The 16,866-nt window shown below is 53.5% G+C and overlaps 1 protein-coding gene across 10 annotated transcripts in view; it reads left to right on the top strand.

Moving 5' to 3' along the window:
• PLEKHA6 (pleckstrin homology domain containing A6) overlaps nucleotides 1-16,866 on the top strand; it is a 150,653-nt gene that overhangs the window by 115,680 nt on the left and 18,107 nt on the right. For 9 of the 10 annotated variants that reach the window (XM_021063215.1, XM_021063221.1, XM_021063220.1 and 6 more), the window contains 5 exons: nucleotides 5,985-6,089; nucleotides 6,762-6,834; nucleotides 9,205-9,305; nucleotides 13,410-13,612; nucleotides 15,417-15,899. In XM_021063215.1, coding sequence (XP_020918874.1) covers nucleotides 5,985-6,089; nucleotides 6,762-6,834; nucleotides 9,205-9,305; nucleotides 13,410-13,612; nucleotides 15,417-15,899 — 965 coding nt within the window. Of the gene's footprint in view, nucleotides 1-2,497; nucleotides 3,624-5,984; nucleotides 6,090-6,761; nucleotides 6,835-9,204; nucleotides 9,306-13,409; nucleotides 13,613-15,416; nucleotides 15,900-16,866 lie in introns of those variants that run through there. The other variant, XM_021063223.1, reaches the window with a different exon arrangement.

Raw genomic sequence — 16,866 nt, 5'->3', positions numbered from 1 at the left:
ATGTATAACAAGGATAAATTTTTTTTTTTTTTTGTCTTTTTAGGGCCGCACCCGCAGCATATGGAGGTTCCCAGGCTAGGGGTTGAGTCAGAGCTATAGCCACCAGCCTACACCACAGCCACAGCAACGCCAGATCTGAGCTGCATCTGTAACCTACACCACAGCTCAAGGCAACGCTGAAAATGTAACGCACTGGGCGAAGCCAGGGATCAAACCTGGGTCCTCATGGATACTGGTCAGATTCATTTCCACTGAGCCAGAATAGGAGCTCCAACAAAGATAAATCTTCAAAACATAAGGTTAAATAAAAAAGCAAGTTGTAAAAATATGAAAAATATGGTATCGTGTGAGATGTACAAACATAGAAGTAATACAGCATTTTTACAGTTAAACTTGCAGTACAAGCATAACCATGGGCAGACACACTCATTGCCTCTAGGGAGAAAGGAAACGTATTGAGATCGGGCAGGGGCTCCAAGGGAGTTTCAGCTCTATTTGTCATGTTTTTAGGGAAGGAAAACAGCAGATAGTGGTGATTTAGTGATTTAATCCCTACTTTTCTGAAATATTTCCTTTTTTTTTTTTTTCTTTTTAGGGCCACACCCATGGCATATGGAAGTTGCTAGGCTAGGGATCAAATCAGAGGTGCAGCTGCCAGTCCAGTCAGAGCTGAAGCTGCCAGCCTACACCACAGCCACAGCAACTTGGGATCCAAGCTGCATCTGTGACCTCTCCTGCAGCTCTTGGCAGTGCTGGATCCTAAATCTGCTGAGCAAGGCCAGGGATCGAATCTGCATCCTCATGAATACTGGTTGGATTCATTACTGCTGAGCCACGATGGGAATTCCCCAAAAAATAGTTTTAAAGAAACTTGACTGGAGTTCCTGTCGTGGCTCAGTGGTTAACGAATCCAACTGGGAACTATGAAGTTTCGGGTTCGATCCCCGGCCTTGCTCAGTGGTTTAAGGATCCGGCATTGCCATGAGCTGTGGTGTAGGTTGCAGATGTGGCTCGGATCCCGCATTGCTGTGGCTCTGGCGTAGGCCGGCGGCTACAGCTCCTATTTGACCCCTAGCCTGGGAACCTCTACATGCCGCAGAGCAGCCCAAGAAATGGCAAAAAAGACAAAAATAAATAAACTTGACTGTGGAGGGAAATGAGGGGTGGAGGATGGCAGCTATGAGATTTGTTGGATGCAAGGAGGTTTTCTCTGTTCGTTTTGTTTTCTTTCAAGGTATTAAGGGTAGGAGGGGAACGATCCAGCAAGTTTCAGGAGAAAGGACATGACAGATGAGTCATGTTTCAGTGGAGATAGGAGTCAGATGCAGAAGTGCTGTTGGCCCAGGTGGGGAGGGTCCCTCTCCCTGAGGCTGAATACAAAAGGTATGAGAGGAGTTCCATCATGGCTCAGTGGTTAACGAACCTGACTAACATCTATGAGGTCATGGGTTCGATACCTGGCCTTGTTCAGCGGGTTAAGGATCCAGCATTGCGCTGAGCTGTGGTGTAGGTCACAGACATGGCTTGGATCCTGTGTCATTGTGGCTGTGGTGTAGGCTGGCAGCTTCAGTTCCGATTGGACCCCTGGCCTGGGAGCCTCCATATGTCTCGGGCGTGGTCCTAAAAAGACAAAAAAAAAAAAAAAAAAAGAAAGAAAGAAAAAGAGGTATGAGAACCTGGGGCTGGAAGTTAAAGACATTCCCACTTGATGTTTTCAACTTTTGCAGGGAAGCAGGAGGTGGGGTTTTCTCTGAGAAGAGTGGAGTGAGTAGGGAGGCCTTAAGGGGAGCTTCAGAATAAGCCCAAGGATCAGTGGTCAACAAGGGACATTTGGAATATTGCTCAATAATATTGAAGGGTCATCTGAGGTCATAGACTGAATCTCTGTGGCTCCAATCCATAGGCGTGTGTGGTTTTCCTCCAGCAATGCCAGGGCCTGGCAGGTGGTTGGATTGACCTAAGGCTGAGGGTTGCTAGGAAGCCGGGGCAGAATGGTAAGGAGGCTAAGGTATTGAGGGGTTGGCAGGGGAATGGCTGAAAGGCTGAACTCTATACAGGGGACAGCTTTCAGGCTGCAGAGAGCAGATGAGACACTGCCAGATGATAGACTGAGAGAAAAGGGCAAGTTTCAGGGATCTGCACATTCCGAGGCTGGTGGATGACTCTAGTTAGCTAATCTCTGTCATTATGGGTGGATTTTTACTCATGAAGAACAGAACAGTATTTCATTTCCCAGTTTGGGAGGGACTTTGTGATAAGCCCCACTTTAATTTCTCCTCTCCTTTCTTCTACAAGCATTATCATCTGTCAATAAGCATTATTATTATTATTTGTCTTTTGAGGGCCACATGCATGGCATATGGAGGTTCCCAGGCTTGGGGGTCTAATTAGAGCTGTTGCCGCCAGCGTGCGCCACAGCCACAGTAACGCAGGATCCGAGCTGCATCTGTGATCTACACCACAGCTCACGGCAACGCCAGATCCTTAACCTGCTGAGCGAGGCCAGGGATTGAACCCGCAACCTCATGGTTCCTAGTCGGATTCGTTTCCACTGCACCACCACAGGAACTCCTCAATAAGCATTAGTGATAGCTGGACACCTCTCTAGGCTCTGGTGATAAAGAAATGAACAGAACAAAAGTTTTTCCCTACAAAGAGCTCAGGGTCTAGTGAGGGAGATGGGAAGCCCCCAGGTTCATGGCAGTGTGCCAAGTTCTAGACCACGAGAGGGTACTGACGAGAGGGAGCAACACTTATCCTTGGAGAATAGGGAGGCTTCATGGATCAGGGAGGGCCTGCCCTAGGCTTTAAAGGATGAACTGGGCTTTGGTCATGGACAAGGGAAGGGGGTTCCCCCACCTCTCATGGGGGAGCAGGTGAGCAAAAGCCCCGGGGGGGTGGGAGAGAAGCACTCAGGAGTTTGGCATGACCAGCAGTGGTGCCCTGTCTGCTGGACGGGCAGAGGAGGTGGGTTGTGGCCCAGGCAGATCCTGCAGACCTGTCGTTGTGCACTGTGCTGAGGATATGAATTCTCTCCTAAGGGATGAGAGGTAGTGAGATGTTTTAAGCAAGAGAGTCATGTGATTAATAATGTGTTTGAGAAAGATGACCTTAGTCCAGTTCCAGAGGGTAGACAGCAAGAAGAGCTGCACCCCCTGCCCCCTTGCGAGGCAACAGCAGCATTTGAGAGGAAAGGACAGGCTTGAGAACCATTAAGAAGATAGAGTCGTCAGCCCTGGGTAAATGATTATATAAAGGAGCGGAGGGAGGAGGGGACAGCGTGAGCGTGTTCAGAAGGCCCATGGGGACCTGGGTGGATTGCGGCGCCTTCACTGAGATGAGAAATACAGAAGTTTGGTTAGAAAGAGGATGAAGTTGGTTTGGTGCTTATTTACCCCTGGTCGGACAGCTAGTTACCAAATGGACTGGAACTGGGAGAGAGGTCGTAGCTCTCCTAGATTAGGGAGTTTGCAGCATGTTGCTGGTTGCTGAGGCAAGGGGTGTGGAGGAGATGACACAGGCACAAGGCATGACGAGAGTAAACCAGGATGCTTGAGGTCCACCAGCACTCAGAGTGGAGGTGGAGGCTGAGAAGGCCTGGTCACAGATGGAGGTGCAGAAAGGTAAGGCCTAGGGGCCCAGAAACCAAAAGAAGAGTTTCAGCATGGACAGAAAGTTTTGTATTGTTGATGCTTTAGAATGGCCGAGGACTGAGCTGCCTGAGATCAGTGATGTCGGAGGGACCATTTTGGAAAAGAGGTGGAGGAGGTTTAGGAGCAAAGGGAGGAGAGGAAGTCGGACTCCTCCCAGCAGGGGACAGAGGGCACGAGGGAGGGGTACCTGACGGGGGATGGTGGGTGGACGGTAGAGGGGCGTTCAGGTGTGTGAGAGACAGACAGTGCGAGGAGGGGAGGGGTTGAGAGAGTCAGAGACAGAGGGAGACAGAGACAGACAGACAGACAGTGAGAGGAGGGGAGAGAGACTGAAAGACATAGACAGAGAGACAAACAGGGAGATGCTTTAAGATGGAGAGACCTGAGCATGTTTGCTGAGGAGAAGCCAGAAGAGGACGAGAAAATGAAGACAGATTTGAGAGATGGTCAATGAAGCAGAGGCTCAGGCGAGACAGCGAGCTGGACTCATTAGCCTTGGAAAGGAGGCAACGCCTCTTTTGACATTGAAGGGAAAGAGACAAGGTTAGTGGTAAGGGCAGTCATTTTCTAGGTAAAAGGGTGTGAAATTGAGGAAGCGCGTGTCTGATAACCTCAATTTTCCCGTGGGGGAGGATCTGGGTACGTGTGGGGTGGGCAGCAGCAGGAAGGTCGCGCAGGGCTCAGGAGGGTGTGCGATGCAGCCCTGGGCCATAGCGGGCTTGTTCTCCTGCAGCACCATAATCTGGCTGCAAGTGCAGGGAGGGTGGATATATTTGATTAATCTGGGATTTATGGTTTCAGAGAAGATCAAGCAGAAAGACCCTGGATGGGAGAATGTGGTTGACCTGCTCCATCAGGGGGCCTGGGCTTTGTAGGGAAATAATTAACACCGGGAGGTGGCTGATGGATCCAGACAAAAGGGAAGAACTGGGGGTCACAGTGGAGTCGAAAAGCTGTGCAGTTGAGTGACAGAGTGAGACAGCCCAGAGGACAGAATGCTGTGATCAGAAGATGCTGATGCTGGTGGTGACGGGGCTTGGGAGCCGGCCAGTCTGAGGGGTGGCCGTGGGGGTGAGTTGCTGGGGTGGAGGGGGAGGGTTTTGGACTTGAGGCCATCAAGGTAACTTAAAGTTAGGCCATTGGATGGGTCATCCTCCCTTTCATTGTGGAGCAATGACACTGTCCACGGTGATGGCAAGGCTTAGAATAAGGAGGATGACTGACATCAAAATCCTTAGACCCTGGAGTTTCCGTCGTGGTGCAGAGGAAACGAATCCTACTTGGAACCTTGAGGTTGCAGGTTCGATCCCTGGCCTCGCTCCGTGGGTTAAGGATCTGGCATTGCCGTGAGCTGTGGTATAGGTCGCAGGTGCGGCTTGGATCTGACATTGCTGTGGCTGTGGTGTAGGCCAGCAGCTACAGCTCCGATTAGACACCTAGCCTAGGAACCTTCATATGCCTCGCGTGCAGCCCTAAAAAGAAAAAAAAAGAAAAGAAAAAAAAAAAAACTTAGACTCTGAAAGAATGATCTCGAACCTGAGAGCGGTGAGAAGGGCTAAACAGTGAAAGAGCAGTGGTGCTTCAAGAAGGGGAGGTTGTTGCCAGCATGTGGGAAAGAATGGCAGTGTCCCTGTGGCAATAAGGAGCTAGGAGGACACCTGTCCATCCTCCCTGCTCTGTGGTGTGATGGACCCTCAAGAATGAACAGGACTCTGAGAGGCCGATGATATAGGGAGTTTCCTTGCAGTTGAATGGGTCCCAGAAAGCATCATGAAAGCAGTAAGGAGTAAGGTAGAAGTTTAGGCCAAGAGTGAAATGAAAAATCTTATTTTTGCCTCAAGAAAAAAAAAAAAAAAACCCACACCAGGGTGAGACAGGTAGAACTATTATTTTGAGCCCCATTTTGTTATTATTATTTTTTTGCCATTTCTAGGGCCGCTCCCATGGCATATGGAAGTTCCCAGGCTAGGGGTCGAATTGGATCCGAGTCGCGTCTGCCGCCTACACCACAGCTCATGGCAATGCCGGATCCTTAACCCATTGAGCGAGGCCAGGGATCAAACCCGCAACCTCATGGTTCCTAGTCAGATTTGCTAACCACTGAGCCACAACGGAAACTCCATTGAGCCCCATTTTGGAGACGTACGAAAGAGCCAAAGAACGGCAAGACCGTGCCCTTGAGTTAGTGACAGATCCAAGATTCTCACCTGGGCCTTTTAACGTAAGGGCCCTGGAGAGGTACAGGTCCCACCTCGGGTAGCTCCCCTTGTAGGTGGAGAGAGAGGAGGAGAGACAGAGAGTCAAGCTTGGCTTCTCCCTCTGCCACTGTAGGCAACCCGGACATCCCGCAAGGCCATTGCTTTTGGCAAGCGCTCACACTCCATGAAGCGGAACCCCAATGCTCCCGTCACCAAGGCAGGCTGGCTCTTCAAGCAGGTGAGGCCTCCTCTGCCGTTCTGGCCACTGCAACCCCACTTTCTCCTCATAGCACTGTAATTCCTCTGTAGCTGTAACAGTCCATGTATATTTTGCTATGTCCTCCCATGTCCTATTTTGGTTTATCTCTGAACAGATCGCCTGATTTTACAAAGGCTCAGAGAGTTTGAGTATCTTCCCAAAATCACGCAGAGAAATTAGTGTCATATTTGGGAATCCAGCCAGGTGTCCTGACGGGCAGACACAATGACTTTGAAGTATGCTGGGTCACCAGCCCCATCAGAGCACCCTCCAGGCTCAGATAGCAGGGCCCTCTTGCTCTGAAGGCAGGGGGCGTCTCCTGTAAGTCTGGGGGTCCACCAGTTCTCCCTGTCAGCCTTGCTGACTCTGCCCGCCTTTCTGATCACTCTTTCTGGCTCATCATATGCCCCATTTATCTGGCCTGAGGGAGGCCCTGAAGCCCAGAATGACTGACCCGGAAGGTCACAGGCAATAATGCAGTGTCATGCCCAGCCTCTGAGGGCCTGGGGTTGCTGCCACTTGTTAGTGGCAGAGCTGCACCCAGAGACAGGATGTCCTTGTAATAGTGCAGCCCTCTTTTCCTCTGCACATCTGCCCCAAGCCCAGCTCATAGACCCTCCTGTCCTCTGTCCATGCCCGTGTGTCCTGCAGGCCAGCTCCGGGGTTAAGCAATGGAATAAGCGCTGGTTCGTCCTGGTGGACCGCTGCCTCTTCTACTATAAAGGTGAGTTTGCCCCTGGCATTGGCAGGGGCTGCAGGAAGCCAGGGCCCACCCTCTTCCTTGTCTTCCCTGTCACTGGGCTCTGTTTCAGATGGATGTTGCTGGCGGGGGGGGGGGGGGGGGGCAACAGATATCTGCCCTGTGGTCTCTGGCACCCGTGGGGTGTGCCAGTGGGATAAAGACAAACCTCGCCTGCTCAGACATTCACTCGCTCTTTCCACATTCAGCCGTGTTGACCGAGAGCCTGCTGGGTTTCACGCAGAGCTCTAGGCCCTGATGGGTCGTCCGGTGGATGAACAAGACAGTCCTATGACAGATGGTGAGGGTGCAGGCGGGAGAGGAAAAGGAGGAGGAAGAGGAGGGCCCTTGTCCCTACCAGCAGGTCACCTGCTAATTGGACCTTGTATGTTGATCTTCCTCCTGTCCCTCTGGAATGTATGATCCCATCAGTGCAGGATTTTTTGGGTCAGTTTTGTTCACTGCTGTTTCCAGAGCCCTGGAAGCAGCCCATGACACATAGTAGGTGCCCAATCAGTGTGGAATAAATGAATATCCCCCAGCCTTTGCCCTCTTTGCCCAGTTCAGCACTCCCTCCTCCCCTCCCCCCCCCCTAAAAAAAAGAGGAGAGCAAAGATCTGATACCTCTGGGAAGTTATTTTTGAACTATGTACAGCAGCAATATGCCAAGGAGGGCAAGGAGGGAGCTAGTGAGGGGTGATGACATGGTCCTGTCACACTGATGCCGTGTGAAGGGACAGCCTGGCTGCTGAGGAGACAGGGTGAAATGATTTTGCAGCAGGAGTGGCTGTTTCCCCCTGACCTTCCCCAGAACGCTGCTGTCCCTGCACCCAGTGTCGCTGCCACCAGCACCCAGAAGAGAGAGATTAGGAGGGAGCTGCGTGTCTAGAGTCACAGGAAACCCCAAAAAGGTGGAGGGAGGAGCACGTGCTCAGGCTAGGCCCCAGGACGGAGAGCCCCTCTGGGGCCAGAGTGTGATGGAAACTGGGGGAAACCAGATCTGCGCTTGGTGTGGGCTTAAGTAGCTCTGAACTCAAGAGGCGCAGAGATGGGTGGGTTCATTATCCACGGAGAGCTGCTCTCGGGAGACCCCCATTTGCTGGCCTGGACTCAGCCAGGCAGAAGGCCCATCTCCTCTCCCTCTGCTTTCCTGAAGAAGCCCTGGGTGTTCCCAGCCCGGAGTCCCTCCTGTGCCTTCAGCTTAACCTGGGTACCACGCTGAGGTCTAGGCAGGATGCTGGACCTGGAGCCAAGTATCTTGAGCAGGTGATGAGCAAGGGCAGAAGGGGAGCTAGGGAGTCTGTAAGCCTTAAGAGATTTCTGAATTCTGAAGGGTTTACAGGGTCTTCACCCCTGGGAACAAAGCGTGGGGAGGGTCTTGCCTGGCCTCACAATTGGCCCCTACCTCATGGTTCCCACAGGGTACCCCCGCCCTTTCAGGTCTCCTGCTGACAGCTGGGGGCCCGACTAGCTAATCCATCAGGCGCCTTTGGAGATCCAGGATGAATTATGCAGCAGCTTGATTGTTAGCCTGCTCCCGGGACCAGAGGGCCAGGAGGCCACCCAGGGGCGTGTCTTCCTGTGCAGCCATGGGGACTGTGACGGGGAGGGGGCCCATCAGGAGAAGACAAAGCAAGCTTCCAGGTGCCTGGGAGGACCTTCCAGCCAGTTACCCAGAGAAGCCAGAGCCAGAGAGGCAGACATCCACTGGGCCACCTCCCGTCTCATTATACCCTGTTCCATATGTCCCCTGGGAATGGTCTTGGGAGAGACACTGTAGGTGGGAGGCAGGCTAAAAATGCTAGCTTGAAAGTTAAAGACCAGTGCACTACTTTCTACTTAAGTAGCTGTGGACAAAGGACTCAACCTTTCTGCGTCTCAACCTCCTTACCTATAAACTGAAGGTCAGAACCATACCCACTCACAGGATCGGTGGTCAGATTAACCTGGTTAACCCACTGAGAGTTTAACTTAGAACAGTGCTGGACAGATAGCCAGCACTCCGAAAGGCTGGTGCCTGTGTGCTCGTTGGCTCGCGTTCTAGAATGTAAGCTCCCCAAGGGCGTGTATGACTGTTCTCACGTTCATCTCAATAGGCCCCAAGGCTAGAACAGTGTCTGCAGGGCCACCACACCCCCCAACTCCCCAGCTCCAGGGAGTGCGCCCCTTGGAGGTGTGCAGAGCACGGCCCATGTGATTAGATGGTGGCCCCGAGTGCCTGACAATTAGTAGATGAGCAAGAAATATTTGTTGCTATGTATTTATAACAGGGATGTCATGCCCTCTCTCCTCCACGTGTACGCACATCCACGCATACGCACGCGTCTCAGGTGTGTGCCTCTGTTTCCCCGACAGATGAGAAGGAGGAGAACATCCTGGGCAGCATCCCCCTCCTGAGCTTCCGGGTGGCCGCCGTGCAGCCCTCAGACAACATCAGCCGGAAACACACCTTTAAGGTCAGTTGGCCCCCCTCTCCCAGGTGAGGCAGGGCGCCTACGGGAAAGCAGCTGCCTCCTTTAGGAATCCCACGTGGTGCCGGGGGGAGCAGGCAGTGGCTCCTGGACTCAGGGCAGCTGTCGTAAGTGTCACGCCAGGCTGCTCCGGGAAGCCCTCCTCTTCCTTCAGGGGTCAGGTGGGTGATTCTCCCTGAGGTGGGAGGCAGTAGAGATGTGCTTCAGTGGTACCACAGTTTTGTTTTGTTTTCTTTTTAAGGCCACACCCATGGCATATGGAGGTTCCCAGGCTAGGGGTCTAATCGGATCTAGAGGTGCCGGCCTACACCACAGCCACAGCAGCGCCAGATCCCAGCTGTGTCTGTGACCTAGACCACAGCTCACGGCAACGCCAGATCCTTAACCCACTGAGCGAGGCCAGGGATCGAACCTGTGTCCTCATGGATGCCAGTCAGATTCGTTTCCACTGAGCCACAACAGGAACTCCTCGATACCACAGTTTTTTCCTGGGGGAGAAATAGTTTTGTCCTGAACCTGTGGACCCTCTGCCCAGTGGCCTGGCACCTAAGAAATCCCTCATAGCAAAAGCAGGAGCTAGGGGCAGGTCAGGCTCTGAGATCCCTTCTGGAAATTCTTCTTCCCCCACATTGGGCCCAGGAAACTATGCCCTCCCCACCAGCACCAAATTTACCAACCCAATTTTCAATCATTAGAGAAAATTAGGAAAAAATGGGAACTGAGTTTCATTATAATCAAGAGCTGCCAACGTCATGGAGACCCAGTTGAAGGGAATTAAGAGACCAGGGATGGAGTTCCCTTCGTGGCTCAGTGGTTAACAAATACAACCAGGAACCATGAGATTGTGGGCTCGATCCCTGGCCTTGCTCAGTGGGTTAAGGATCCAGTGTTGCCGTGAGCTGTGGTGTAGGTCGCAGACGCGGCTCCGATTCTGCATTGCTGTGGCTTTGGCATAGGCCAGCAGCTGCAGCTCTGATTAGACTCCTAGTCTGGGGACCTCCAGATGCGTGGGAGCGGCCCAAGAAATGGCAAAAAGAGAAAAAAAAAAAAAAAAAAAAAAAAAGCCCAGGGAGATGGGCCTCTCCTGCCTGCTCAGTGTTACTCCTTGGAACCCCCGGGGGAGCCACCCTTTGAAGACTGGCCTGCAGCTGGCTTATCCTAGGCCAGTGCTTTTCCATATTTAAAAATTCATGGCCCATTAAAAACAATAAAAATTCCACGCTTCTTTTGTATCTTATGCTTTTTTTTTTTTTTTCACAATATAAAACCGTGATATCGACCATGCATTTTCCTAGTACAAAGCCCTCTCTCCCCTAGTGGAGAATTGCTGTCCAAGAGCCTGAAAACCCTCAGGTGCCTCCAGGGCAGCATCTGAGCTCCTGGGGCCCCAGAGACTCTGCCCTTTTCTGTCCTAAGCTCTGCTCTGGTCACCTGGCCGCAGAAAGGTGAGCAGATACGCAGGAGGGAGGGACATCTTTGGCACATACTTAGTTCCCAGCCTCCGGGGGTCCTGTCTGCAGAATGAACAATCACTAAAACTCTGGCTCCAGGGAGCTGAATTTTTAGCTGGGAAAATTGGAACAGGCTGTCTAACCAACAACAAACAGACCTGCTAAACACACACCCACACCCACAGAGTCAGACAGCCTGTCTCACCCTTCCCTCCAGACCTGTGTGCTCCCACTTGCGTGTGTGCACACACACACACCCCCTCCAGCTCAGAGTTCTGCAGCAGCAGCAGCGTTAGATCAACCTCCCAAGTGACTGGCATGTCCCCCTCCATAGCCCCAGGTCCCCGCACCCATCAGCCCCTCTCCTCCTTGCCCTTCCCCCAGGAATGCACTGCCTCTTTAAAATCCAACTCCGAGGGCTGTGCTCAGTGGCCCACAAAGCGTTCCAACTGTGGCTATTCAGTGGCCCTTCCCCAGGGGAGGGGGGGCAGATGAGACAGATGGGAGGCTTGTCCTGCTGCGGCCACCAAGCAGAACTCTGGGATGACCAGTGACAAGCCAGCACTGTTCTCACCCAGCCTGCTGCTGAGCGCCTTAGTCTCCCCCTCCCACAGCCCCACGGTGGCACCTCCCTCAATTCTCTGGGCCCCTTTCATGCTTCCAGGCTGGTGTCCTCCCCCTGGCTCCCCATCAATCGCCCTGTCTTTTCCCAGGCCCTCTGCCTTCCTGTCACCAGCTGTTGTTCCCGTGCCTTTGCTCTCTCCTTGTTTCCCCACGGGCATGTTTTGTCCCCCAGCTTGACCGTGAGCTCTTCAAGTGCAAAGAGCATGTCATTGCTTTTCTTGTGACTGGTGCCCAGGGCAGAGCGCTGCACACACAGACGCCCACTAGATGCTCAGCAAGTTAGTTATCTGCTGCTCACTCCTACCAGCCAGATCTCACCCCTTAGTCCCACCTGTGTGTCTCTCTCCTCTGCAATAACCATGTGTCCTTCACCCCAGAGGGCCTGCCTGGGCCCCTGCTCCCCATATCTCTGTGCAGTTTCTTTCTTTCTTTTTTTTTTTTTTTTTTTGTCTTTTTAGGGCCCCACCTGCAGCATAGGAAAGTTCCAGGCTAGGGGTTGAATCGGAGCTGTAGCTGCTGGCCTAAGCCACAGGCATAGCAACACGGGATTCAAGCTGCATCTGTGACCCACACCACAGCTCATGGCAATGCCAGATCCTTAACCCACTGAGCAAGGCCAGGGATCGAACCTGCATCCTTGTGGATGCTAGTCAGATTCATTTCCACTGAGCCACGAGGGGAACTCCTTTCTGTGCAGTTTCAACCCCCAGATATCTCCTCTCAACTTCACTAGCTTTTCATGGGCACCTCCCTGCCTCTGCCCAGCACCCCCACCTGGAGGTCAGGCACTGACAGGAGAGGTAGGGCGCTCCCTCACTGGGTAGTGGCTTTTCTGGGAAAAAGTCACCTGCTGGCGAAGGTGCCAAGGTAGAGTGAACATTGGGCTGGGAAGCACAGGGATGGTGTGGATATGACATTGCTACTGTTCCGGGCTTGCTCAGAGAAGCCCTGCCTCTCTCCTTCCAACCCAGAGACCCAGGGTTTAGTACCTGAAGGGTCAGAGACCAAAGTGAAGTTCCCATCTGAGACCCTTGGTCACTTCTAGATCTCTTATGTTGACTGAAATGAAAAGGGCTAACTCTCTTAGGGAGTGTTCTGAGATCCCAGAAAGAACCCATCACCACAGCATCTTTTCCCTGTGGACCTTCCCCACCAAACAGACGCATCAATTAAGGCCAGAGCCACATTGCAAGTTGTTGGCACTTGCAGAGCTGGTCTGGAGCAGAGCTGGTCTGGTCTGCACTGGGGTGCCCTGCCTTCTCTTCTCCACCAGCCTAGATTCCCAGGGTGCAAGCTCTCCACCCCTGTGCCTGGTGGGCTGAGCTGGGCCTTGCTGGGTGCTGTGGTCCCCAAAGTGACACTGAGTAGAAGGGGCTAGTCTGAAGAGCTCCCCAATTCCCTCCCCTACCCCACCCCCCGGCTCCTCAACATTCCTGTCATGTCGTCTCCTCTCTCTCGTTCTCTCTGGTGTTCGATTGACCTGTTCTCTGCTTCTCCTCCTTCTGGCCGCGTGAGGACCCCTCCTCTGGACAGGAGCTCTCTTCAGGGTTCCCGCCTGCTGCGCCTGCTTGCAGCCACCAACTAGGTAGCGTGCTCTGACTGTCTGTGCATGCCCCCCACGTGCCCGCCACTGTCCCTCTGCATGGGAGAGACAGTGCCAGCTTCTCAGAGGCTGAGCAGGGACCGAAATGGGCACATTCTCGGGGTTGGGGCGGGCATCTCTCCCAGGCGTAGGGTAATTGCCCTTCCAATCAAAGATGGAATTTTATGGGAGATCGGGCATGGTAATTGTTCCTCCTGCTTATAATCACCTCCGGTGGGGCAGGCAAGCTGACCTGGCTATCGGGCTGCCTAGTGGTGTCCGGAGAAGAGCTAGACAAGACAGATGCTCAGACACCAGCTGGAGCTCTTGGGCAGCCGTGGGCTGAGCTCCATGTGGGGCGAAGTGCTGCAGGGCAGGGGAATGACCTGCCTGACCACCCGTTCTGGGGGCGTGGGTGTCTTCTCCCCACAGGTGACTGTGTGCTGGGTGGACGAGGCTGGGGCCAGTTCCACGCACTGCCTCTCCCCACAGGCTGAGCATGCTGGGGTCCGCACCTACTTCTTCAGTGCTGAGAGCCCCGAGGAGCAGGAGGCCTGGATCCAGGCCATGGGGGAGGCCGCGCGAGTACAGATCCCTCCCACTCAGAAGTCGGTGCCCCAAGCTTCACGTCACAAGTGAGTGCAGGGGACTGGGCATGGGCTGGGGAGGGCCAGAGACAGGAGGAGGGAAGAGGTGGCCCTCTCTATGCCTTGGCTGAGTCCAGCACGTGGACTTGAACCTCTGAGAACACCAGCTCCTTGCCTCCCAGCAGGGTGCCTGGCTACGTGACTTCAGAACCTGCTGTCTCTTTCCCCCTGATCAGTTCCTCCTCTTCTCTCTGAGCTGCTGGAGGCCAAGAATGAAGCCAGGTTCCATCAGGGCCGGGCCAGGAGCCAGAAGAGCAGGGTCATTTGCTTGTTTTGTTAGATACACAGGCTTTGTGGGAAGGTAGCCTCAGGTTCAAATCACAACGTGGCCACTTGCCCACTGTGTGACCTGAGTGTAAGTTACTTAACCTCTGCGCCTCAAAGAGAGTAATTATATTTCTACCTCCAGCGGTGGTCATGAGGACTAAATAGTACAGGCGAAAAGCTTGGCGTGCAGTAAGCACTCAGTATATGGCTGTTCTCATCATCTCACCCCACCATCCCCCAGCGTCTCAGTGCCTGTCTCTACCTGAACCGGGCGATGAGTCTTGAGTTAGATGTTAACAGAGATCCAGCAGAAGGAGGTTTTACCGTATAGATGCCAAGTCTATTTACATGTCTTGGAAGTGTTTACCAAGCAGTGTCTCCACAGGGATGCTTGACAATGTTGAATTGGAGAAGGTGCAGGGAAAACATTATCATAAGATTCCATCTTTGCTTCCAGCAGGGGCGGACTTCCAGAAGCTCACGCATTCTTTTCGTGACTATTTACTATAAATAGAAATGTGGAGGAGTTCCATCTGACTAGGAACCATGAGGTTGCGGGTTCAATGCCTGGCCTTGCTCAGTGGGTTAAGGATCCGGCGTTGCCATGAGCTGTGGTGTAGGTTGCAGACACGGCTCGGATCCCGTGTTGCTATGGCTCTGGCGTAGGCCAGCGGCTACAGCTCCGATTTGACCCCTAGCCTGGGAACCTCCATATGCCGAGGGAGCGGCCCGAGAAATAGCAAAAAGACAAAAAAAAGAAAGAAAGAGAGAAAGAAAGAAAGAAAGAAAGAAAGAAAGAAAGAAAGAAAGAAATGTGGGTAGGGTGTGAGGAAACCAAGGGAGAAGAAGCTCCTACCTCACAGGGCTTGTACTCTAATGGAAAGTCAGTGCTGGAAGCAGCTTCTTTTAGAGAGGCCTGGGAACCAGCATATTTCTATGCCTGTGACGTTTGAGGCCACAGCTTTGGCCTCTGGGGTGCCCGCCATGTTGATCTCATACAGTCTGACCCTTCCCGCCAGCGACGAGTCCAAGACTCAACGGAAGTTAAGTAACTTTCTATAGGAGAGAGGGCTGAGCTGTGACAAGCCTCTGTGTCCTGGGACACCAAGGACAGTTCCTGTTATGTGTGGTGTGTAGTGCACAGCAAGTGTGCACTGGGCTGGGTCAGGGACAGGCTGCAGAGGAGACCTAGCCTGGCTCAGGGCAGTCTCGGCCATAACTTGTGGGCTGGACGCAAGGTGGATCCGCAGAGGGGAGCGGAGAGCGAGCCGTGGAGGAGACGGGGAGGGCAGGATGAGCACACAGGCACAGGCAAGCTCGGATTGTGTTTTCTAATAGCCCAGGCTGGAGTAAGAAGATAAACTGGTAGGATTTCGGAAACAGACTGGAAATTCGCTGAATCCTGTTCCCACCACGGCCTTCCTGCCCATCCTTCTCCGCTCCTTCTGTCCTTCCCAGTTTCCCTCCCACGCGTGCTCCGTTCTGGGCTGGAGTCGCTTACAACATCTCCCTTGGCATCCCACAGCCACGAGAAGCCAGACTCGGAGAACATCCCTCCCAGCAAACACCATCACCAGCCACCCCACAACAGCCTCCCCAAGCCTGAACCAGATGCCAAGACGCGAGGGGAGGGGGACGGCCGAGGCTGCGAGAAAGCAGAGAAGAGGCCTGAGAGGCCCGAAGTGAAGGGCGAGCCGCAGCTCAAAGCCAATGGCGTCCACGCTGGACCAGAACCAGCCTCAGAGCCAGGCAGCCCTTACCCCGAGGGCCCAAGGGTCCCAGGAGGCGGGGAGCAGCCTGCTCAGCCCAACGGCTGGCCGTATAGCTCCCCCAGTCGGCCGGGGAGCACGGCTTTCCCGTCCCAGGACTCAGAGAGTGGGGGGCATCGGCGGAGCTTCCCTCCACGTGCCAATGCTGACAAAATCGCGCAGCGCAAGAGCTCCATGAACCAGCTTCAGCAGTGGGTGAACCTGCGCCGAGGGGTGCCCCCTCCTGAAGACCTGCGGAGGTGAGGCCTGATGGGGACGGGTGGAGTAGGGGTGGTGCTCCAACTGGGGGCTGGGGCTGGGGGCTGACCGGGACACATCTCCTGTTGGAAACCTTCTGGAAGCCAGGCTGAATTGGGACACCAAGAAAACCCCAGGGTTCCCCACTTGCCCAAGTCCTTCGTGCCCTGCGGTGCCATCTGGAGAGTTTGCCCCCTGCTCCCGGTTCTTTCTTTGTCTGCGTAATTCCTTCAGAGGAAGGCACAGAGCACCCAGTCCCTGAAACATGAAGCCAGTCATAGCGAGGGGCCTTTAGAGCTGTTCCAGTGACACATCCGTCCATGCTGCTGACCCTTGTACCACATTTGGCTCTAATTGTTTGAAAGCCATTATTTATATATAGTTTTTAAAAAAGAAAACTATTGCGAGTTCCTGATGTGGCTCAGAGGGTTACGAACCCAACTAGTATTCATAAGGATGTGGGTTTGATATCTGGGGCCTCGCTCAGTGGGTTAAGGATCCAGGGTGACCATGAGCTGTGGTGTAGGTTGCAGCTTGGATCTGGCATTGCTGTGGCTGTGGCATAGGCTGGCAACTGCAGCTCTGATTTGACCCCTAGCCTGGGAACTTCCATGTGCTGCGGGTGTGACCCTTAAAAAAAAGAAGAAAAGAAGAAAAAGATTGCCACTCGTTGGCCCTAGTTCTACCCTCTAGACCCACTTACTCCTTTATCTAGTGGCTCAAATATTTGAAGACATTTTTTGGACTCGATCGTGTTCATCAGGGCAAGGGGGCTACCCCTCCTTCCCTGGGCATCTGGACAGCTCCAGGGGCTGCAGGTAACAGCCTTGTGGCTTATGGCCTGGCCTGCCCTGCCCTGGGAAGAGCACCTCACTAGCGCTGAGTCCCGGGAACCTGCTGGTTCCGCCCTTGACAAGATCATTCATCAGGGAGGGCGCCCCTTTATCCCCGCTCAGGAGCCCTCCTCCA

Source organism: Sus scrofa, chromosome 9, assembly GCF_000003025.6.
Source record: "Sus scrofa isolate TJ Tabasco breed Duroc chromosome 9, Sscrofa11.1, whole genome shotgun sequence".
Lineage (NCBI taxonomy): Eukaryota > Metazoa > Chordata > Mammalia > Artiodactyla > Suidae > Sus > Sus scrofa.
The sequence above is the reverse complement of the archived record's forward strand: the minus strand, read 5'-3'. Positions and strand labels throughout refer to the sequence as shown.